At 32.1% G+C, this 24,047-nt stretch overlaps 3 protein-coding genes across 4 annotated transcripts; 2 read left to right on the plus strand and 1 right to left on the minus strand.

Annotated features, from left to right (window-relative positions):
* LOC109353453 (kynurenine--oxoglutarate transaminase 1-like) lies at positions 409–4,053 on the minus strand. Its single transcript, XM_019595737.1, has 10 exons — positions 3,816–4,053; positions 3,471–3,601; positions 3,275–3,360; positions 2,936–3,030; positions 2,261–2,357; positions 1,718–1,832; positions 1,483–1,637; positions 1,153–1,278; positions 634–992; positions 409–530 (listed from the first exon to the last, which is right to left on the minus strand). The coding sequence occupies exons 1-9, from the start codon at positions 3,995–3,997 to the stop codon at positions 768–770; spliced, it is 1,212 nt and encodes a 403-aa protein (XP_019451282.1). The 5' UTR covers positions 3,998–4,053; the 3' UTR covers positions 409–530; positions 634–767.
* On the plus strand, positions 6,645–7,450 carry LOC109353677 (histone H1-like). 2 transcript variants are annotated; one of them, XM_019596027.1, is made up of 3 exons: positions 6,645–6,816; positions 6,912–7,190; positions 7,236–7,450. In XM_019596027.1, the coding sequence occupies exons 1-3, from the start codon at positions 6,751–6,753 to the stop codon at positions 7,404–7,406; spliced, it is 516 nt and encodes a 171-aa protein (XP_019451572.1). In that variant the 5' UTR covers positions 6,645–6,750; the 3' UTR covers positions 7,407–7,450. The 2 variants fall into 2 exon arrangements, with proteins under 2 accessions (XP_019451572.1, XP_019451571.1); XM_019596026.1 differs by having other exon boundaries at positions 6,646–6,816; positions 6,912–7,450.
* LOC109353467 lies at positions 13,877–14,625 on the plus strand. The gene is made up of 2 exons (XM_019595757.1): positions 13,877–14,021; positions 14,054–14,625. The coding sequence occupies exon 2, from the start codon at positions 14,061–14,063 to the stop codon at positions 14,499–14,501; it is 441 nt and encodes a 146-aa protein (XP_019451302.1). The 5' UTR covers positions 13,877–14,021; positions 14,054–14,060; the 3' UTR covers positions 14,502–14,625.

Consider the following 24,047-nt stretch of genomic DNA (forward strand, 5'->3'; position numbering starts at 1 on the left):
GAACATTTGTTTGTTGAATTAAGACATTTTCAACATTTGGTTTTTGAATAAGTGAGGGCATTTAAAACATGTCTCAGTTGAGTTTTGGAATTGAATAAAGGGAAATAAAAAGTTTCATATTCATATCACAAATGTATATCATAACTTTCAAATCTTCTTCACTTCCCTCTAAAATTGAAGTCACAAAAAGATCTTAAATGTCTAACTAGGTGGAAGAGGAGATGAGTAGAATTTATAATTAAAATTAGAGTAACTAAGGATTTTTTATTTTGATAGTGATACACTTGTTTGAACTTTTGACTCACATAAGTGAAAATATACCAACATAAATTTTATTAAAAAAAAGGCATCCCATGTCTCTATTTTTCTCTTCAACCTTTTCTCCTTAGGTAGGATTCTCCTTGACTAAGTGAAGATGCAGGAAATTGATACCATGCATTGGTTTTAGTAGCATTTTTTTAGTGGGAGAGCCCTTTTTCCAAGTAGCATCTTGAGAGCTTGAACTTTTGCTCTCATGAGAATATAGTTCACTCACCATTGATACACAAAAGGGACAGAAGGAGGGTGAGCCTTGGAACATTCTGAACCTTAAATGACTAGAGCTTCGAAGGGGTAAAGTATGAAGTATGAAACAATACAAGGTGGATCAAATTCAATAGTCTTTTGTTCAAATCAATCTATAATAAAAGGATTTCTTAATTGGGACAAAAAATTGTGTTTCCTCAATCTTTAGTTGTTGCTGTCATCTATTATTCTTTCTGGCCAATTTAATGTAGTGCAAGAAGTCCTTCACTGTCTAAAATCTTGGACAATCTTTCTGAAACGGTAGCCAAAGTTGCATCGCTCTTGCAGAATGCAAATCTGATGTATCTCTTCTGGTAGTCAATGTTGACATTAGAAGCTTCATTTGACGATAAGCTTGTATGAAAAAATCCTTGCCCGGGTACAGCCACCACCCCTGCTTCTAGTATCAGTTTCTTAACAAAATCTACCTGTGAACAGAGAACACTCATTGCTGGAAAGCAACAATGCGATAATGGACTAGCATAATGCAGAAAGATGAAAAATGGCAACTCAAACAGATTATGACAATTGGAATTGAAATTGTTCCAAAATGAATGTATAGTATAAGAGGGTGTAGAGTGAACATACATCAGAATGGGGGTAATTGTCAGGAAGCTCAGCGAATAAGAAGAAGGAACCCTTAGGTATAAACTGTATCTTAAAACCTACTCCACCAAGCAGCTTGACAATATAGTCTCTTTTCAATTGATAGTCCTGAGCATAGACAGAAACATCAGGAAAAGGAAGAATAAGAAACATAACTTTGTTATGGCGATTATGTATTAAACGTCATTGTTTTTTTCTGGTGAAGTGGAGGGGGAGTGGATTTTGATATCAAGTTCTACTTTTTCTAATTGTAATGCTATATAAATGTCAGTACGATGTCTCTACAAAACTCATACACTTCTGATTTCTTACTCTTTTCAGTGATTCAAAGTATTCTGGAGGGCTTCCCAATGCAGTCAATGCAGCTTCCTGAAAAGGTGCTGGAGCAGAATCCGTAACTTTGGTATGAATATTTCTGATAGCAGATGCAAGAAAAGCAGGTGCAATTGCCCATCCAACCCTCCAACCTGATAAAATGAGTTAATACATTATTATTAGCAAGGATGTGGGAAATTAAGCACTCTTTGGTTTTATGCCTCTTTGATACCTGTGACACTAAATGTTTTAGACAAAGAAGATGTTATAATAGTCCGCTCTTGCATTCCTGGAAATGAGGCAAGGGATATATGTTTTTCATTGTCATATGTTATATGCTCGTAAACCTGCATAAAGAATCCAAAAGAGGGTATTACATATTAGACAAATATTCCACTCTTGCAAAGTTAAAATTGGGAATAATTTTTCTCTTCATATGCAAAGGAGTGTGATATCCATTTTTCTACGAAAATCAATTATTGATAAGAATAAAAAATCACTGTCATAAAATAGTTAACACATATGTTGATCATGGGATAAACTAGTATCACCATAACTGATTTGTGGGAAAATTGTGATACCCATTGAACCACAATATGTGCTCTAGCCTTGAGGACATATTTCCTCTCATTAGCCATTTAGCCATTAAACTTGATAGCAGGACCAGCAGTCGATTCATTTGGAACATGAGTATCTATTTTAATTCATCTCATGCATGCCTTGTTTGGATCCTAAAATTGAAGTTCTATCAGTGCAAAGTAAGGGAGTAGCATACTTCATCTGTAATAGCCAGGCAATTCCGGCTGCAGCACGCTCCAGCAATAGCCTCGAGTTCGTCTTTCGTGAAAACTTTGCCAGTTGGATTGTGAGGACTGTTTAAATTTCATATCAGCATTTTGTAATTCATCATGTGATACTAAGCATATTTTTCATAACAAAAAAGTTATATCGTTGTTATTATTACAACATAGTCACGTCATGCATCCCAAACAATGAATCAAAATAAAAGCATTTCCACAATGGTTTACTCCTTTTGATGACATACATCCAGTGAAAGAGTAAAACTATGAAACAATGGAAATGAAACACAAACAACACAGAAAACTTCTTCAGCCATTGTAATTGGCCTCACAAAATATGGGCATATCAGAAACTTAACCTTGATTACAAATTTTATGTGGAATGCTAGACAGCAGGATACAAAATGGATAATTTGAAACACTTGCAACATTCATAAATCATAATCATATGGTTAAGAAGTAAGATCATAAACAACAAGTCAATTGATAGCATCGGTGCTTCTTATTCCTTTATTTTTATTGAATAGAAAAAAGAAAATGATTCACTCCATGGTTATTCTATTGGTTCTATGATATCAACAGGACTAATATGAGGCTTTATCAGATGAGGTTTATTTTCTACTGAATGATGAATTTGTGTAACCTCTAACCTGTTCAGTACTATGGCTTTAGTTCTCTCGGTAAATGAACTCAGCAATTTGCTTGGGTCCAGGGTCCATTGAGGTGGGTCAAGCGCCACATGTACCTGTAATGTGCATTGATTAAGTTTACAAAAGGCAAAGGGGTATTAAATAAAATGATAGTTATATCAATAACACTTAAAAGAGACAAAATATATGCAAAACCATTGTACTGTATATAGTTCGTCTGCATAAAAGTCTTGACATAAAACTGCATAGATGCAGTTAGAAGATAAATTTAATGATCTAGAAATAGGCAAATCAACATTAAGGCTTATGGTATTCGGAATTTCGTAATAGTAAGCTTACAGGTATTCCTCCAGCCATGGTAATACATGCTTCATATGTTTCATAAGAAGGATCAAACAGAATAACTTCCTCACCAGGGTCAATTGCTGTTTGAAACAGAACAATGTATAATTGAGGTACACAAGTCAACGAAACAATGTACCATACAAAATATAAAATTAACTCATTATCAATTTGGTGAACTAACAAAACATACTTGCAAAGATTGCAGCTGCAAACGCTTCAGATTGGCCACAACAAATAGCTACATCAGTAAGAGGATCGATTTCTAAACCGTGCATTTCCTTCACCATCTTACTCACGTGATCACATATACCTTGCACGTGCCTTAAAATACAAATGATACAATTCTATCAACGGTTGAAAAGAAAATGCAACTCCAGATATCACATAGTTACATAATTCTCTCAACCTACCACTTACTACGTAGTCGGTCTCATAAAATTAATGTAAAAAGTGAATACAAATAAGTGCAGCAAGAAGCTTGCTCCAAGTTACAACAAATAATAATGTTGTAAGGTATAGAGTTTAAGAAAATGACCTATATTGGTTGAAGTCGGAATTAATGGCGGAGACGGCGGCGTTTTTGATATGGCGAGGTGCTGGGAAGTCAGGGAAGCCTTCAGCGAGGTTGATGGCATTGCATCTCTGAGCAAGATAAGAGAGTTCTTGAATGGGAGATGATGTAAGCTTTTTTGCTGCACGCGACAATTTCGCTTCCATTTTTTCCTCTGTTTTTCTTTCTTCCTTCGTTTTACTCACACCGCCTTATCTTTTGTTCAAACGTCGTGTTCTTGTTTATTTTTAAGTCTAATCCAAACAAAGTTTAAAATGTATGCAAACATCAGTGTCAAGTATTTTATACATGAAACACATTAGATTTTTGTTGGAAAGTTAATAATAGTTAATGGTATAAAAATATTTCCCTTCTATACTTATTAAATTATTCAAACAATGAGTTATATACCTTCTATATTATATCAAATTTCAAAAAAATCATAGTGTAAGGTCTCATTATATACTTAAAATGACCAAAAGTTGATAATTTGATTTCTATAAGTAATATGTATGGAAAGGGAATATCATACCTTCTGAAAGATATTGATTTTTTATCTCATAAGATAAAAGGTTAACCAACAAAAAAAATATTCAATTTAAAAAGATAAATTTTAAATCTCTTACATTTTTTAAATGTACTATAATTATTTTAAGTGCTTTAAATTTTTAACATAAACCTAATCAAATTTCACTTCTTATATACGAATGCATTTTTAATATCTAAATGCCAATTATATTCGCTTTTCAACTGGAACTTAGATATGAATGTATTTGACTATTTTTTAGACAATTGTTTTCAATATTGTATATTATATTAAATTATATGAAATTATATACATTTACAAATATTGTAAATTATTTACATATATAGCAAAATGATTAGAAAATAAATAACATATGAACAAAAATGCTAAGGAAGCCAACTGAATTTTTTGTGAAAAGGTGAAATTATATTTGTATATAAATTTATGTAATCAAAATATAGTATCTGCTCTAATACCTAAGTTAAAGAGAATAATTAATATATATATATATATATATATATATATGAAAGTTAAGAATGAATATTCATAACTATTGATTGTGATTAATATATGAATTCGAATAAGACCTTAAACTCAATGAAAATTGGACAAATTAGACTAACATATAAAGTTCACCATAATATACTCTAAGAATCACTTTTGACATATTCTCAATTTCTTAGCATATGTATCTCAACTTTGTAATAACTAGTATCTCATAAGGAGTTTCCTAACTATCACAATGTTTTATTTTTTTATCTTTTATGTTTATGCAAAATATTATTTGATTGACATTATATTTTCATATAGACAAATATAATTTATTTTATAAAAAAGACATAATATTTTGGATGTTAGATTTATTTAAAAAACAAGCATCTACTTTTTTAAAAATATATTCTGGTCAACGAGTATCCCAATTAGTTTTTCTTTGCTAATTCGATTTTACAATTTTTTTTAACACCATGAAAAACTTTTGAGAAGCAATAGAAAAAACCAAGGAGTTACAACATGTGTTAGAAGGGAAGCCTTCCATCTCATTTGTTCAATTGTTTGATTTTAAGGTCTTAACATTCATGTTTATTCAAAAATGATTCACTTACTTTCAGAAGTAAGTTAAAAAAAATATTTCATATATTGATTATTTATTATAAGAAAATTCAATGTTTTAAATTAGTGAGTATACATAAACTATTACATCTATTTTTTTAATTTAGTCTTGAAGTGAATGAATTTTCTGAGACTCTTTACCCAAACACATTATATCGTAGCTAACATTCTTCATTTTCTCCGATGGTGTATGTTAGCTTAGCATATAATCATATACGCTAAGCCCTTAGCCCACATTCTTTAGCTAACACTAAAGATGCTATTAGAGTTAATACTATACGCTTTAAGTAAATGCTATAGTTAACGATTTTACTTAAGAAATCAAGAAATTGAAATTTTGAATCCTATAAGGGCCACCATATGTATCCCATAGAAATAAATAAAATAAATCCTAGGGATTAGCATGGTTCGGGTTAAAGTTTGTCATTACCCGGTCCTATATATTGGTTGAGTTACTTTTTTAAACTCGGACCCGGCAGTATATCCGAAGCTAACCCGACCATAAATAGCGGTCTGATCAGCCTTTAAACCTGACCCGACCCTAGACCCGATTAAATACAATGTATACTTATTTTAGATAAAGAATTATCAATATTATTTATTATTATGAATATGTAGTTTGATATATATCATTAATCATGTATATATTAAGGAAAAATTAAAGAATAAATGACACTTTTGACCAAAAGAGTATCATTACTCTATACACATATAAACATATACAAACATGATGAGCGAGTGACTATGTGACGGGACGGACCGGGTCATGTTTGGTCCCTACCTGATCCTAAATAATGAGTGGATCTATTTTTAGAACCCGAACCCAACCTTTAGACCCGATCAGACTCGACCTTATTTTGAACCCGATCATAATCAGACTATCCGGATGAGCGGGTAGAGTCGAGTCAGACTTACCCCAGTAAAATCCATAAAACAATAGGTATCCCAAGAAGGTCCATGATTTGGAAAAGGGTTGTAAGTTGCAGAAAAATCGGAAAGACTAGGAATTCTAATCCAAAATATGATGGGCCCACTACCACCAGACCAGACAATGGTAAACCGCCAAATTCTAATCCAAAATTGAAATTCAAACTCTTTGGAGCAGTTATTATTTATTAATCTAATCTAAAATATATAGTGTATACATTATTTACCCCATTCACTTACCACATTATTTATCACAATCTGTCTCTTTCTCCTACGAGTTATTTTATTCTCTCCAAAACACTAGTTCAAAATCACAAAAGCTTTTAATCTCTAAGTTATCAAATCACAGTCAAAGAAATGGCAAAAGCAAATACTAAGAACAAAATATCTCCCCCCACCGCTCCTCACCCTCCTTACTTGGAAGTCTCTCCTCATAATCATAATCTCTTATTTACTCAATCTAATTAATTTAAAATTTCATAATCGCTTTTTGTTTCTCATCATTTTTTTCATTTCAGATGATTACGGATGCAATAACAACATTGAAAGAACGCAAGGGTTCAAGCCAAACATCAATCGCAATGTTCATCGAAGAGAAACACAAAAAATCACTTCCTTCAAATTTCAACAAACTCCTCTCCGTCCAGTTGAACAAGTTCGTCAAATCAGAAAAACTCTTGAAAGTGATAAACTGTTATAAGATCTCTTCCAATTCCACAAAGGAAACCACCAACAAAACCATAACCGCTACTCCGCCACCAAAACAGAAGGGTAAAAGGAAAATTGTGGAGAAGACTAAGAGCCTGAGTCAGTTGAAGACACCGGAGACTCTCAAGAAGACCACGATAACCACCGCTCAGAAGAAAAGTGCGGTGGTGAAGGTGAAGCGTTTGAGTCAGGTGATGACCCCTGAAGGGATGAAGAAGAAAAACTCTAATTTGACACCTACGAAGAGGAAGAGTACTCCCAAACCGGTTAATTCTACTAGGCCCGCTAAGAAGGCTAGGAAATGATGTTAATTACTTTCAATTTGCCAATTGAGTGTTGGACCGAGAAAAAATGAACGAGAATGTTTAGGAAGCATTTCAATGTAATATCTTCCCTCTAAAACTCAACTCGTAAATATTAGTTTACATGTTTCTTACTATGTGTTGGATTTTCTTTTATTTCATTTCGTTATGTTTCCATGCATTTGATTATTGATAGTGTAGAATGTTATCATCAACTTATGGATGTTGACGATGGAAGTAACTGAATCTGCTAGTTTTATATGCTTATTCTCTCTCACTCTCTGTTATTTTCCACATACCATTTTTCATGATTGTGATTTCACTAACTTATTTGTACAACTAGAATATACTATATATGTACTTGTTATTAACGAGAATTTACTGAATTTTTGTAAAGAATGAGACAACCATGATTAAGATTTGCACCAAATAAGACATAAGTGATAGTGATTGAAATTGGTTGCACTACTGAATTAATTGATCTGTTTCTTAAGAACTAATTGATCAATTATGAATATACTGTTTTGGTACTTGGAGTTCATGTTATGACAAATTATTTACACGTCTAAAATCATTTTCAACATTCAAATCAAACTCTTGCAAGAAGATTTGTGTTTAGGGATAGGTTATAATGTCTTTGCCTAAATAAGTAAATACTTCTTTCTATCATCTTATAAAATCATTTTGAAAACGATAAGAGTCGGTTCTTATTAATTGAGTAGAAACAGAAACAGAAACAGAATGAACCCATAAATATCAACCGAAGTGTAATTATGTAAAAAAGACTTATATTAACCAAATTAGCTTAAAACTACTAAAACTATTAATATATTTATTTATATTTAACTATTTTGAAGGTAAAAAAATGTCTATTTATTTCAAATTATGCAATATTTTATTTCTTTATAATAATTATATTCATTTAGCCACTTATTATTTTTTATTCATTAGGTAGGGATAAAATTATAAGAAAAGACCGATAAATAGAACAAAGTTGTTCTCGGAGATGTTAATTTTTATACACCTTGATTTACTTTGAGTTTCATTAACGGTTGAGCAAAGTAATAAGTGAGCTCTATTTGCATGCCAAAATATCATAGGAGGCACGGGTGTCAATCTTAATATTATCTCAATCCAAGTAATGTCCAAATGAAAGATACTTTTATGTTTTGTCATTGGATACCTTTCTAAAAGAAAACAGTACTCTAGACCGACTTTATCCTATTGTGGCGTCTATATAGATGTATTTTCGTTATTACAATAAGAGTAAAGACTCTCTAAGTAATTACCACACAATAACATATAAAAGGAGACCTCTGCCTACACCATCCTATTGGTCCTTAACAATTCACGAACCAGCCTAAGCATATCCACTTTCAAGGATTTTAGTCCAGTATAGGTCCAAGAGCGCCAACATTGTTCCTGATCCTGTACTACTACCGATGGATATAAATGCCAGAAAGGTAGAATTTTGATTATGAAGCCTTATAATTCAGAGATTTGTTATCTTATACTGTATCACAAATCATCCGACTAATAATATTAAAACAAAAATAAATAGAAATAAATAATAAAATTTTAATTCATATAACATGTTTTCATTGGTTTTGGATATAGGTTGGGATACTATTTATGATATCATATCATTTTCCTGTTATATGATGTATGCATTCTGTGTTGAAATGAAATTTGAGATAAGACCCAAGTTTTTATTTCATTGCAAATTTTCAGTGGGGGTCATAAGAAATATCACTATTAGATTCAAATTCATTTGGACACTTGAAAATATAATAAACTTGAGACGGGAAGTTTGTTCTTCAACATTACTACATGCATAATTGAAACGAATAGAACCATATAATTCTCCAAAATATAGCTATCACTTATGGCCCAGCCCACTAATATACCCATTAATGTCTTTGACACGTACCTACCTAATTTATCCACGATACAATCAATTAATTAAGTTGATGTTAAGCTGCTCCAAAAGCTGAGTACATTTGATGTCCCATAGCATGTATTACTGATTGTAATTGGTTGAAAACATTGATTTAAGCTAGAAATTTAATAATTAAATATGTATATTTATAATCAATCATAAGCAATGATACATACAGTGGTACATTTTTTGGAACATAAAATGTCATTCCCTTAAAAAGAATAGTTGTCTATCCCAACAAAAATCATCTCCATTAAAAGATATTTGCTTATATTTTTCTTTGTTTTTAATGATAAAAATATAATTTGATTGTAATTAAGAGGATAAATATATAATTAATTTTTTTTCCTTTGAGAGCATCCTAACTCCTTTCTATACTTAAACACATCAATTGGAAATTAAAAGATGCAACAATAATGTCATTTGATAATAGAAACAAGGAAAACAAATCCAAGTTTATCAAGTTTGTGTTGTCTTTGTTAGCCATCTCATATCTTCGTGAATAAACAACTGAAAGTGATCGAATGTGCAACATGTACTAGCGCATCCACATTGTAGGCTACAATAATATCTTAATTATTAATACTTCCAAAGTCAACATTTTATACCTACCCTACCTCGTGCCGGTGCATGGTTCATTCTAGAGTCGCTATGTTGTTTCTTTTTTCTTCCGTGATAAGAGAAAAAGCATGATTTCATTAAGTTATTGGTTCTTAAAGAGCCTGAAATGAAGCTAGATCCATGAGTTTGTGAACATTAATTGATGTATATCTTAGTTTTCTCATCGCTGGGCCGACCAAATATTCAAAAGTCACCATGCATATTAAATCATGTGTCAAGAAGATAAAGATTCCCTAGTTGTACATTTTGAAGAATCAAATAATTAAACTTTTCTATATCATTAAGATTTTACTTAATCAATGTCTTTATTTTAATTGTCAGCATTTTTTACATTTTCCAAGTTGACTTAAAGGCTTAGAAATCATATCATAAATATATATTTCTGACTCACAAATCTTTCTCTTATATTCGCTCTCTTTCAAAAATAAAATTGTAAATGCACCTTCTATTTATTTAATAAGTTTGTATTTAGAAGAATAAATAATGTTAAAAATTTGGACGGATCAAATCTAGGGATGACAATGGGCACAGGTGGACACGGGTAGTAACTACCCACTACCCATTTTAAAATAGGAGAACATTACTCATATCTGCTCATACCTATATGGGTACCCGTGAGTGAGTATTCGTGGGTATTTCTGGGTACCTGCGGTTACAACGGGTAACTGCGAGTTTCCTATATTATAAATAAATTTTTAAAATTTTTTACTTCTATTATATTTCAAATGAGATGAAACTTAATTAATTTTGTACATTTTGACTGAATATTTGACAAAAATGCTAAATTTATTGGTGTTTTTTATTTGTGTGATTTTTTGTTCTCATTTCTTAACAAAAAATATATATATTCTTTATAAAACATTTGTGTTTCTACACATTTAATAATATTTGTAGGGTGTTTTACCACCAAACTCAATAAAATATGTAAACAAAGTAAAATGAAATAATGTACGTAGTGCAATGAATGTTAGAATAATGTACTTTTATATGTACTATGGAATATTTTTAAAAACCCATTCATAATATCCGCAGGTACCCGTTTGTGACTCGTACCCGTGCCCGTACGGGTTTTACCTGCACGTACCCACGGGTACGGGTTTTTTTGCCATCCCTAATCAAATCTCACAGCAAGAGTGTTTTCATTCGTGTTCTGTTTGTTGACTTTCTTATAACATATAAATGGTGGGTGTTCCTTCCCGATCATCCCAATATCCATCTCTCTGGAAAGTCCTCCCTCCTAACCAGTCAAGTTCCGAGCACAACTAGCTGGAGGATTTCACATACCCATTGACCGGACCTGTTAGGCTTAGTTTAGGACCTCTTCCGTCTGACACGCTACCAACAACGTATTGATAAACTACTTGTATTCCCAACTAATCTTGCTAACATCGTAATGACAAATTGCAATACGACTACAAAACCTAATACTACCTATAAGTCAATTATATACCAAGTACAGTTCTGCCAAAGCCGTCTGACATGGGAAATGCAGCCTCGACAGGCTAGAATTGTCGACCATGCCAACAGTACCCTTCAGTGTCACGTCATCCACCTCAACCATTATAAATAGGGGTTCCCCAACAGAAAGTATCACTTAAAACTTATTATTTGTCATTATTACTCTCTACTTATTTCTTGTATACTGACTTAATTATCGGAGAACCTTTTCAAATCTGGTCCAAGTCAACCTTAACCCGAATATCAGAAGAACTCTCATCCAGTCCGACCAAACTGATCAACCAAAAAATAACAGCAGGGCGTTTAAAAAATCGGGTACTATGAGGTTTTCAACATAAATGGTGTGGGACAGGATTAAGGACACCATTTTGGGACAGATGATCCCCATCCCCTAATATATTTACCGCAGACCAATATAATCCTTATAGTTTAGGTTTACCAACTAAATCCCTAAATGATCAAATAGACATAATGTTTGTTCCTCTTCATGGACTTACTTGATACACCTAATTTTGAGAACCATTAATCATCAATTTTGCCACGAAGTAAATGAGATTTTACTAACTATCAGCAATGACAAAGAAAATTCTCAATGCAAAATCTAGTAAGGACGCGCGAATCAGGATTCCATAAAATAGAAAAGATTATGGATGAGTAAGACCCGACCCGTAGGTCTGTCTCAATCAGATGACTTAAGAACATGTCTGACTCGTTCAAAAAAATAAATAAAAGATAGACCGAATTAAAAGGAACAAATCCGTTGTCAAAAAAGGACGAGTTTGGGTCTATGTTTGGGTCACTCAGCCTATCCCTTATGGTTATATATCAAAAATAGTTCGAATAAGTATCTATCAATACTCATTATGTCTATGTCATAAATTTGATTCAGGTCAGTCATGTACTGAGTTTGGTTCTAATAGTCAATTTAGGTCTTATGACTTTTCTCATTGGTGTATGGACCTTAGATCTTGTATCAATCATCTTATTAGTTGTAGGTGCTATTGATTGAGTTGTTCCTTGTATTTGGGTTGACACCTCTTGTGCCCTTTTATTAAATCGTTTTGCTTATATAAAAAATACTCACTATGTTCAACCCACGTAATGCAAATACATACAAGCTCATGAATCTTAATTGCTAGAAAACTAGTTAATTTTTAGTTTTTGCGTACTTTGTGTGAACTCGAATTTAAGTTTTATTTTTTAGTTAATAGTTAGTTATTGTATTGAGTGTTGTGTGAACTTTTGAGTATTGACATGTTGTTATCATTTCAGCTCTCATGTGTTTTTTATCATTTACAAGAACACTTCAACTTATGTAGAAACTTAATAGTTTAAATTGTTTTGAAATTTTCTATATCTTCTATAATTTTCACTCATGTGATTATGATAGTTTTCAGTTTGCATGATGCAATTTACAACTTGCAGTTGATATACTGATGTATGTGAGACACATGTTTTAGTTGAGTTTATATCCATATTGTAATAATTTTGATTGTGTATGCTTAAAGATTTGAGGAAAAAATGTACATTTGTATTTTTCCAACTAGGACCCGTCCCTATCTTGACCCATTTTATTATGAACTCATTCCTCACGCATCTCATCCTAATTGAGGATGAGTTTGTATTCAAAAATTGACTCAATCAATATGTAAGGGTAATGAATATGGTTAACATGTTCCAACTTATTCCACTCTCACCGCAGAATTTATTATGAATTCGTGATGCTATGAGTTAAATGAAAAATAGCAGAATTGAGGGGCGAAAGAATCACAATCTTTGAGAGAGTGGGATCTGCCACGTCTACTCTCATTCATTACGGCCTTACTCTTAGTCAGGTTCATGCTAAATGCAACCACCTACGTGCCTCTCACATTTAATACATCTCTTCTGCCTCACCTTTCTTCTTAATCAAATTAATCTGTTAACTAACTCATAATTACCTATGATTCATTCGGGATTGACACTTGTTAAGAAATATAATTAGGGATTATGAATAATTTTTGGTTATACAAAAAATATATATTTTCATATGTTCATGATTCAAATTTACATATTTTAAGGATTAAGATTGGGGAAATTCCTAAAATTGAACATATCATAATTTATTAAGAGTAATGCACATCCATTTGTTTTTTAATTTGTACATTGGTTTTGAACAGGTCTCCTTTTCTTAAAGCCTAGTAAGAATTAAAATATGAGTATGAGTATAATATTTATATATTAATATTATATTTATTTATATACAGTCAATGTATCTTTTACTATTTATTTGTTTTACTTTTATTTAAGAGTCAATGGTAAATTGTATTGTATAAGAAAGAAAATGAATGTTAAGAAAGCTAGCTAGCCCTATTAAGTTACAAACATTATGACTAAAAAAACAGTAAGATAATATAAGGAATATTTTTTATGATAATGTTAATTATTACATATATGGTGGTTGTTAAATTAAAGAGAGGATATTACAAATACATGAATTGGTTCCCATCCATATTCATGTGTTCCTCTGCAATGTACCTAACTTAATTATATCCCATCTTCACTTTCTCACCCACTCTCTTCTATCTCATTTTCCTTTTCATTTTCCATCTTCCACTCAAACACAACAAAACCACTGTTAACTAAGAATCATTAAAGGAATGGAAGGTATCACAGTTAACGTTTTCAAAGGTTTGAAAGAGTATTTGGGTAGAAGAGGGTACCATAGGGTAAACGGGTCGGGTCGTAGAATCAAGGTAGTGGAATTGGGTTCAACCCGAACCCGAAGGTGGAAGATTAAAATCACACCCAAGATCCGAATCAATAGAATCCCTTCACCGAAGAAGTTGCTTGTGTGGTTAAGGGACGCGTATGTTAGAATGATGATGGGTTTGGCGAACACGCGCGTCATGAGCGTGAGTGCTTCGGCTTCCGGGTTCGGTGGTGGGGCCATTGCCAGTGGTTTCGTGAGGGATCCGCCGCCGAAGGAGTATGATGAGAAGATGATAATTCAGATCTATAAGTCGCTGGTTATGGGGCAGGGTCAGTTGGTGCCTTGTGACGCTGCCAGAATGGCGGCGAGAATTTCTTGCCGGCGGTGACGGAGGCATAGAACGGTGGTGTTCAGTGTTGTAGTGTATTGTAACACTGGGTTAGTTTCAACATTCTACTTGTAATTCCAGCTAATTGCCAATATCTCATGAACTTTCCCATCACATTCTCTTATCTCCATTCTAGTTAATTCATAATGTTAATTTCTAGACTAGTTAATCCCATATAATTATCAATTTATCTCTCATATTTGACCATTTTTATAAAATAAAATTATTTCTAAAAATTTAAAATATAGAACTCATGTCATGATTTTAATTAGTGACTTAGCTTGAGATTATAATCTATCATTCTTTTTTTAGTACTACCAAAAATATTATTTCTCGCCTTTTGTTTTTTTGTAAGAAACTAATTCATTTTGACATTCGTGATTGCCTCTCCCAACAATCGTCACTCCCAAAAATTGAATTCTCAACCTTGAGAATTTAGTGAGACCTTACGTTATTAGACCAACACCTTATTTGTTATGAAATATATTTTATTCTCATATATTAATAGTCAAATATTTCATCGAATACTAGTTAGGTAATATAATTAAATATTTTTCCATATGTTAGCAAAACCTATGTATTAGGGATGGCAAAAAAACTCGTACCCGTAGGTAAAACTCGTACTGGTATGGGTACGAGTCACAAACGGGTACCCGCAGATATTATAAACGGATTTTTAAAATACTCATAGTACATATGGACGGGTACGGGTATTATGGTACATGTGCCCGTGAGTATCCGTTAGTTATATGATTAATATATTATATTTAATTAAAATAAAATGTACAATTATCTTACCATTCATTACACTATGTACATTTTTTTCCTTTTACTTTGTTTACATATTTTATTGAGTTTGGTGGTGAAACATCCTACGAATATTATTACATGTGCAGAAACACACATGTTTTACAAAAAAAATATATTTTTTGTTAAGGAAATAAGAACAAAAAATCACACAAATAGAAAACATCAATAAATTTAACATTTTTGTCAAACATTCAATCAAAAGGTACAAAATTAATTAAGTTTTATCTCATTTAAAACATAATAGAAGTAAAAAATTAAAAATTCATTTATAATATAGGAAACTCGTGGTACCCGTTGTATCCGCAGGTACCTAGAAATATCTGCAAACACTCGCACACGGGTACCCGTACGAGTACGGACGTGTATGGATAATGTTCTTCTATTTTGAAACGGGTAACTGGTAGATACTACTCGTGTCCGCCCGTGCTTGTTGTCATCCCTATTATATATATCTCATTGGATCATATATTTTATAAGATCAAATATATATTCAAATTGTTATTTTTGTTGAGAGAGAACACTTTGAAAAATGATTAATAACTACCCATAATAATATTATACATATTGTTATAATATATAGGTGTCTGTAGCAGCATATCTAACAAAAAATTAAGATTTTCATAAAGAATGAGTACATCATAATTTAAATTCAATACAAATTTTCAATTTTTATAATTGAAATCCAAAACTTAAAATAACTTCCCTCATGGTGTAATTTTCATTTCCTATATTGCCCTTAACATTATTTAATTTTTATAAAAAAACTATATAATCCTAAGCAACTACCACCAAGTATTAATTAACCACATATCTCACCTTAAATTAAACATTATCATAATTACAAAAAAATATAATATAAAGTACACCGAATACAACAAATATATTTAATTCAAAAAATAAAATATATAAAAATTGAATATGTAGTATCACACAATATTTGACGGCAAACACAAAGTGCCTGTACACACTAGTATAAATAATGTCTATACCATCATATCAAATTAAGATTTTCAGAAAAACAAAGGATAATTTAAATTCGACAAAAACGAAAAAGTTATTGGTTAGACGTCAACTTTCATTGTCCATTCCATTGAACTTTTGTGTAAAACAAGGTGGGCTGTGAGTAGCCCAACTTGGCAAATTGGGCTTACTCACCTCGTTTTATTTTGGGCCTTGGCCACAAGGTAATATGTATTGTTTTTACTCAGGATTACAATTGAATGACAAAAAGCTATTGCAAGCAATAAAACAAATTTGAGTCTAACTATATTGTATCGTATATTCAGATAGTCACTGGGTTATCATATATAAGGCTCAATACATCACTGTTACTCTACTAGTAGATTTAAAGATAAAATTAAATATTAAAAAAATAATAATAGTGATATGGTAATATGGAATTAGATGATAGTTCTAAGTTTTGTCATATTACATTTAATCATTTTTTATTTATTTTATAATCACAGTCTAGTCATGATAACTTTCTTTCGTTGTTTAGTTTAAAATGACAATGCATTTGCAGAAGAGTGAACATAAGTGATTTTAAATGCAATCATGTGAGAAGAACTCAACAAATTAAAGGCATTCACCAAGGAACAATGAGGTGATTGGAAGTCGCTATTTGCTATCCCACAAATCGTATCATTACATGTATTATTAGCTGTGATTGGTTAAAAAAATAATTAATTATTAATTTTTTAACTTCAACATATTTTTCAATTAATCATAAATTTGTGATACATACAATAGCAATTTGTGGGACAACAATTAAGAGTTTCCTATAGTGTAAAAATGAAAAATGCTATGAGACGTATATAGTGGAAACATTGTTGGGAAAAGATAAAGGCTTTCCCATGCTGTGAAACCAACGCTCAGGAAGTTAGTGTTAATAATATGGCATAACGGAAATTTACACAACTACTTTATTTTGATTTGTTTATTATAGTTTTGGTGTAATTTTTTAAAATATTATTAGAGTATTGCATTTTTTATTGAACTCGTGGATAATATGTACAAGACTTTTTTCTCTTAAAATCGTGGACACCATCCATAATTTCACATTTTTTTCTCTCTTAAAGTTGTGGATGGTCCATTTTCTCTCCCCTAAAATTGTGGCCCTGAAACTTGAGTTATGTTGTAGTGGATCCTATCCACAAGTACTATATACTAGTGTTATTAAAACCGTACTGATTATCAAACCGGTTATGGTACTGGTATAATGGTATAGTGGTTCAACCAGTGGTTCAGTAATTAAACCACATGTCAGTTAAACCAAACATACTTGCTTATATATATAAACCTATAATATGGTGGATAATATACTTACATTGAATGAAACTTTTGCACTATGAGTATATACATTTTCTCATACTTGATATTGTAATATGATAACATTGGTTTTCATCAATCCCCTCAAAATAACTCTAAACCAAATCTATAATCTAATCTCTAACAAAATGAAATCAAGAAGATAATAAAAAAATTTACTTCCTCCAATCACAATCCCCCATGTGTCAACATAAAACGCACATTATATCATAATTTTTTTTTCTCTCTCTCTCACTTCTTCTCATCCTTTCCCAAGGATGACAAAAAACCCCGATCCTGGATACCCGTAAAAATACCCGCAACGGGTACCCGCAATAATAGCTTATGGGCGGGAGCAGGTTTTGTGATACCCGCCCCGCAGGTATCCACAAATTTATATATTTAGTTTTTAGTTAAATTTTTATATATATTTATTATTATTTTAAGATTATATATCATATATTTTATTATATTTCATAATAAATTACATCTATTTAACTATGATCATAAATTTATCATATAAATGTCATATTATTCATGTAAAATTAATTTTACATATTGATTATTACAAATTATATAAATATATAATTAAAATTAAAAATCCGTTGGATACCCACAAATACTCGCTACCCGCACGGGTACCTACAAATATAGCGGGTTTGGACATGAGAAAGTATTACCTGCGCCCGCCCGCACCCGTTGTCATCCATATCCTTTCCCTCCTTTCTCACGTCTCTTTCTCTTTATTCTTTTCATTATTTCCCAACTTCCCTATCTCTTCTCTCTCTCATTTTCTCATTTTCGTCTTCTCATCTTTTCATCATTTCCCTCCTTTCTCACTTCTCTTTTTCTCTCTCTTTTTCTTCTTTTCATCATTTCCAACTTCCCTCTCTTCTCTCTCACTTTGTCCTTTTCATTTTCTCATCTTTTCTCCACCGCCTTTGTCCCTTCTCCCTCTCTCTCCCTCTTTTTTTTCTTCCATCTATTTTCAAATTCTTCAAATCTAAACCCCCATCAAAATAATCTAAACAAAAACAAAAGTGATTGAGTTTTATGTGTCCGCGGGAAAGAACCCAAGAATGGATGCCGGAGCATATGCGGCGAACATGAAAAGCTTGTTTTTTTTAATGCACAACCGGTCGGTTCAGTGCCAACTTGGCCGGTTCACCAGTTTTGAGGAATACCGACCGGTTTCCACCGGATCTGGTGCGTACCCAGTATAATAACCGTCCCGTACCGGTAAAGGGCTCGGTTCACCGGTTTTTCGGTTGAACCGGCCGACACGGTTTTATCAACACTGCTATATACCATAAACCCTATATATCACTCCCCACTAGAACTATAAAACACACTACAACATTCGATATTCCTTATTATTTTCTCTTAATCTTCCTAATCATTATTTGTTTGTCTTCCTTGCTTATCTTCATGGTAACTATATTACTTCCAACAATACAATTATTATTATTATTATTATTATTTTATTTATAATTTTTTCTTTGATATAGATGGCTATCATAAGAGATATTGTTAGTGATTTCAGTGTTAAGGATGACATTGAATTATGTGGTGATGTTAATGAGGAGAAGGAGATGTTGAGATTGGTAGTAGTGAAACAGACAGTAACATAACATATGTTGCTCCGTCATGTTTTTTTCGTGATACTAATTCTCAAACTCGTCCGTGACTATCGACCAAGATCAACTACTTTATCAATTTCATTATGTATCGGAAGTAGTTGATTCCTTAAAGTAGTTGATCCTGGTCGATAGTCACGACCAGCCTGAGAATTAGTATCACGAAAAAATATTATAGAGCAACATATGTTATTTACTGTCTGCTTCACTACTACCAATCTCAACATCGCCCTCCTCCTCATTAACATCATCACATAACTCAGTGTCATCCTTATTACTGAAATCACTAACAATATCTCTTATAACAGTCATGTACATCAAAGAAAAAAATTATAAATATCATATTATTCAGAATAATAATAATAATACTTGTACTTATGAAAGTAATATAGTTACCTTGAAGATAAGCAAGGAAGACAAACAAATGATTAGGAAGAAGGAAAGAAGATTAGGAAAAAATAATAAGGAAGATAAAATGTTGTATTGTGTTTTCTGGTTGTAACGGAGAGTGATATATATAAGGTTTCTAGTATATATTACATCCACTACAACATACAACTCAAGTTTCACAGCTACGATTTTTGGGGAGAGAAAATTGAAAAAAGTGAAGTTGTGGATACCATCCGTAATTTTAAGGAAGAGGAAATGGAAAAAGTGAAGTTGTGGATATCATCCACAATATTAGGAGAGAAAAAATGAAATTGTAGATGGTGTCCATGATTTTAAGAGAAAAAAAAGTCTCGTACGTACTATTCACGAGTTCAGTGAAAAATGCACTATTCTGGTAATATTTTAAAAAGTTACACCAGAACCGTAATAAACAAGTCAAAATATACGGGTTTTATAAATTTTCCCACTATCACATAATAGAGTTTAAATATTTGTTAAACTTATTATGTCATTCATAAATGGTTTTGAGATAAAACCTTAATATGATATTAGAATTAAAGTTTAGTTTCTTTCCATTTGTCATGGGTCAAGATATATCCTTTAGTTATAGTCAAAAGTAATCTTTCGCTGAATCCGACAAACTTTTGTATAGGGAGCATATTGAGACTTAAGTCTCTCATAGTTTATTTCATTGACTCAATAATTATTTAAATATTTATTAGTTACTCATCTCATTACTTTGCTAGTAATATATCTACTCAAAGGTTTGGCGGAGGAATACTATATATTTTTTGAACTACTAACACTATATTACATATGCCAACACAGAAAGACCAGACTAAGACACAACCAAACTCAAGAAGTAACAAACACCCAATATTTAGGTATTGCAAATATTAGATAACTCAGTAATACCAGATGTTTGTCAATGAGTTCAAGCAATTTTTAATAACTCCTAGGAAGCTTAACTCTTCTACAAATTCTTCATTATGTGGACTCTTTCAATAGTTTTCATGTACATGTAAAACACTGCTGCAGTACCCAATGCAGTTCTGTCATTATTTTCATTGCATTTTCCATTCGTAAGGATACCATTTAATAGCTATTATGTAATGCATAACCAAATCAAATTACTCCATATAGAGATATAAAAGGCAATCCAATACAGGGTCTCAATAAACATTTTTTTCCTTCTTGTGGGTTCTTCAAAGAACAAACTTGAACCTCAAATCCGCTAAGGCTAGCCGTTTTATTCACAACCCACAAGTGTTTTTCATCATTATGCATTGATGTGTAAGTAAAAATAGAAAATTTAAGAGAAGCTAGACAGACCTCAAATGCAGAAAAAGCTTACAAAAGGTACCATTGTCTTCTCCAATGGTAGCATAACGATTATTGCCTAAGGGGCATGAGCTTTGGTTATAGATTCCAGTAACATTGTAAGCGTTTCTACATAAATGACCCGGCGCAATTCTGTAAAATAAAGAAAAATGTGAGAATTGAAAGTTGGAGCAGAAATAGCAAAGAAAAGTGATTCCAAAAAGGAAGGAAAATGTTACATGCTCACTGAGTAACATAACTTTTGATATAACAGATAAGTTCCCTTTATTTTCATTACTTTATGAAATTAGATGTTGAACTACTTCTCCCAAGACAATTATTTTTTATAAAAACTCTATCTAAGCCCGAGTTTAACTTTTTTTAAATTGTTATGGGACAAAGAGATGTTTTTACTCAACAAAATTACTTAATTTTAAAAAATAAAATCTCTTATAATATAATAAAATGTGCTTGCATATATCTCTAGTATTTTTTTGTTGTTGAAAATAACCATACTTTCATCCTCTACTTTAAGTAGCTTTACAAATAAAAAGAGGATATAAACCATTCAGATAAAAAAAAGTAATCATTTTATTTCTAACCAAACACAAATAGCTTTTGATTTTACAACAAAACCTATACAAACTAAATCACTTAATTAACCTAATCTGAAATCATTTATTTTTAATCTCAAATGAATAATACTTTATTTTTGGTAAGAAAGTAAACTTTAATTGCCACACTCAATTAGCGACAAAGATTGCCAAATTCTAAGAAGAGTTTACCTCAATCCTAAACCAGCCTAAACAAAAATCAAACTAAATATATCAATGAGGTTGGAGTGTTTGCTTCATGAAACATCTTCTACTCATCTATTGTTGGGAACAAGCGAACAATCAGATAGTAAAGAGTATGTAGACAAGAGAATAACACAAGAGATTTGATAACGAGGTTCAGTCAATTGTGCCTACGTCCCCGGGAGCGTTGAGCGACTACCACTATATATTATTAGATAATAAGGATTAGTGTTTGACTATTCTTCTCCTTGTTACATTATGTTTACATAACATAAATATATAGCCCTCTATCCCAACTCATTTACATCAGTCCAAACCCATAACTTTGTATTGTTGTTATATAGATATATGAGTCATTGCACAACAATCTCCATATTGGCGAATATCATCAATCTCCATCTTCCGTCATTGGTGGTGTTGAGCATCTCTTCTCATAACCACCTTTCTGGAAACTGGATCCGAAAACACTTCATCATGAAATATTCATCAAACACTGCATCTCTACTCAACATCATCTTTCTGGAAACTAGATCCCAGAACTTGAACCCCTTCACACATTTGGTATATCCAATGAAGATACACCTCTTTGACTTATGATCAAGTTTAGATCGTTCATCACTAGGTACATGTATATAAGCAGGACAACCAAATATGTGTAACATATTATAATTGATTGGGTTACATGTCCATACTTTTTCTGCAACTTTGCCATCCAATGAAGCCCGTGGTGATCTGTTGATGACATAGCATGCCATATTAAGTGCCTTTGCCCAAAATATTTTGGAAAGTCCAACATTCAATCTCATATATCTGACCCTCTCTGTAAGAGTTTTATTCATCCTCTATGCAACACCATTCTGCTGAGGAGTCTTCTTCACTGAAAAGTGCCTCTGAATGCCATGTTTCTCACAAAATTTGTGAAATTGTGAGTTTTTGTACTCCATACCATTATTTGACCTCATGTATTTGATTTTCCTACCAGTCTGGTTCTCTTCCTCTGCCTTACAAACCTTGAACTTGGTAAAGATTTCTGGCTTATGCTTCAGAAAATATACTCAGACCTTGCGAGAAAAGTCATCAACGAAGGTAACAAAATACCTAGAACTTCCTAGGGATGGTTCCTGAGTGAATCTTCATACATCAGTGTGGAGATAGTCTAGAATGCCCCGAGTCATGTGTTGGTCAGCCTTGAAACTAACTCGTGTCTGTTTCCGAAGCACGCAATACTTGCACAAATCTATCTTGCATTTGCTGACTCCCCTCAACAATCTTCTTTTGCCTAGTTCTATCATGCCATGCACACTCATATGTCCCAAACGCACGTGCCATAATTTTGTAGCACCATGGTCTGAATCTACTGAAATCTCTTCAGCCACTCCAACAACCCCACCTACAATTGTCCTCCTTAACAACTTGTAAGTGTTCCATGTGTTAGAAATTCATAATTTCTAATTAAGGCGGACATCATATATTTAAGACAATTATATCAGCTATTTATTTTGGAGTTACAAAACAAGTGATCTAATTAATGACAACCTATAAGACTTCTAAAACTGATAACGAATATGAGCTTAATGAGTGGATACCCAAACGGTTGGCCTATAGGGGATAATGAGAACCCTATAAGTTAACAGATAAGGAACGATTATGGCCCCCAACACACTAATTGCAAATATTTTTCACCCCTCTCCATCAGAGAGAAAACGAAGGTCCCAAAAGGAATTAATGATTTAGTTGAGAAAGACCATCATACCAAAACTCTATCAAAATGTATATCAAAGGAGTAGATCAGAGAACATGGATTCAGAGATTCAAGTATGACTTTATATCCTTGTTCTATATTATGTGTAAGAATTATGATATTCAAGATCCTAGAATTGATATTTCACCAATCATGAGGAAAAATCTAACAAATTGTATCAGAACTTTAGGTTCTGAATTTTATGGTTCTCCATTAGAGATGTTTCCCCCCAAATTTTTATGAACCCTAATTTTTTAAATTTGAGAATTTTTATGCTTCCGCTATTGGTTATGAAAATTGAGTATTTAGGAATAATGAAGATAACTTTTATTCGCTTCCGCTGATGTAAATTATAAGTAATTTGTATTATGAATCATTACAACATGTGTTGAAGTATATATTCAGATCTGTGCATGAACGTTACATTAAATTTTATGACTCTCTTATGTAATATGTATATTATATATGCACTAATGTCTTAATGTTGGACATTGACTTTTATTACTTCACATTTTTTGCAATTGTTAGAGTATATGTATAAGGT

This window comes from Lupinus angustifolius, chromosome LG08 (assembly GCF_001865875.1).
Source record: "Lupinus angustifolius cultivar Tanjil chromosome LG08, LupAngTanjil_v1.0, whole genome shotgun sequence".
Taxonomy (NCBI): domain Eukaryota; kingdom Viridiplantae; phylum Streptophyta; class Magnoliopsida; order Fabales; family Fabaceae; genus Lupinus; species Lupinus angustifolius.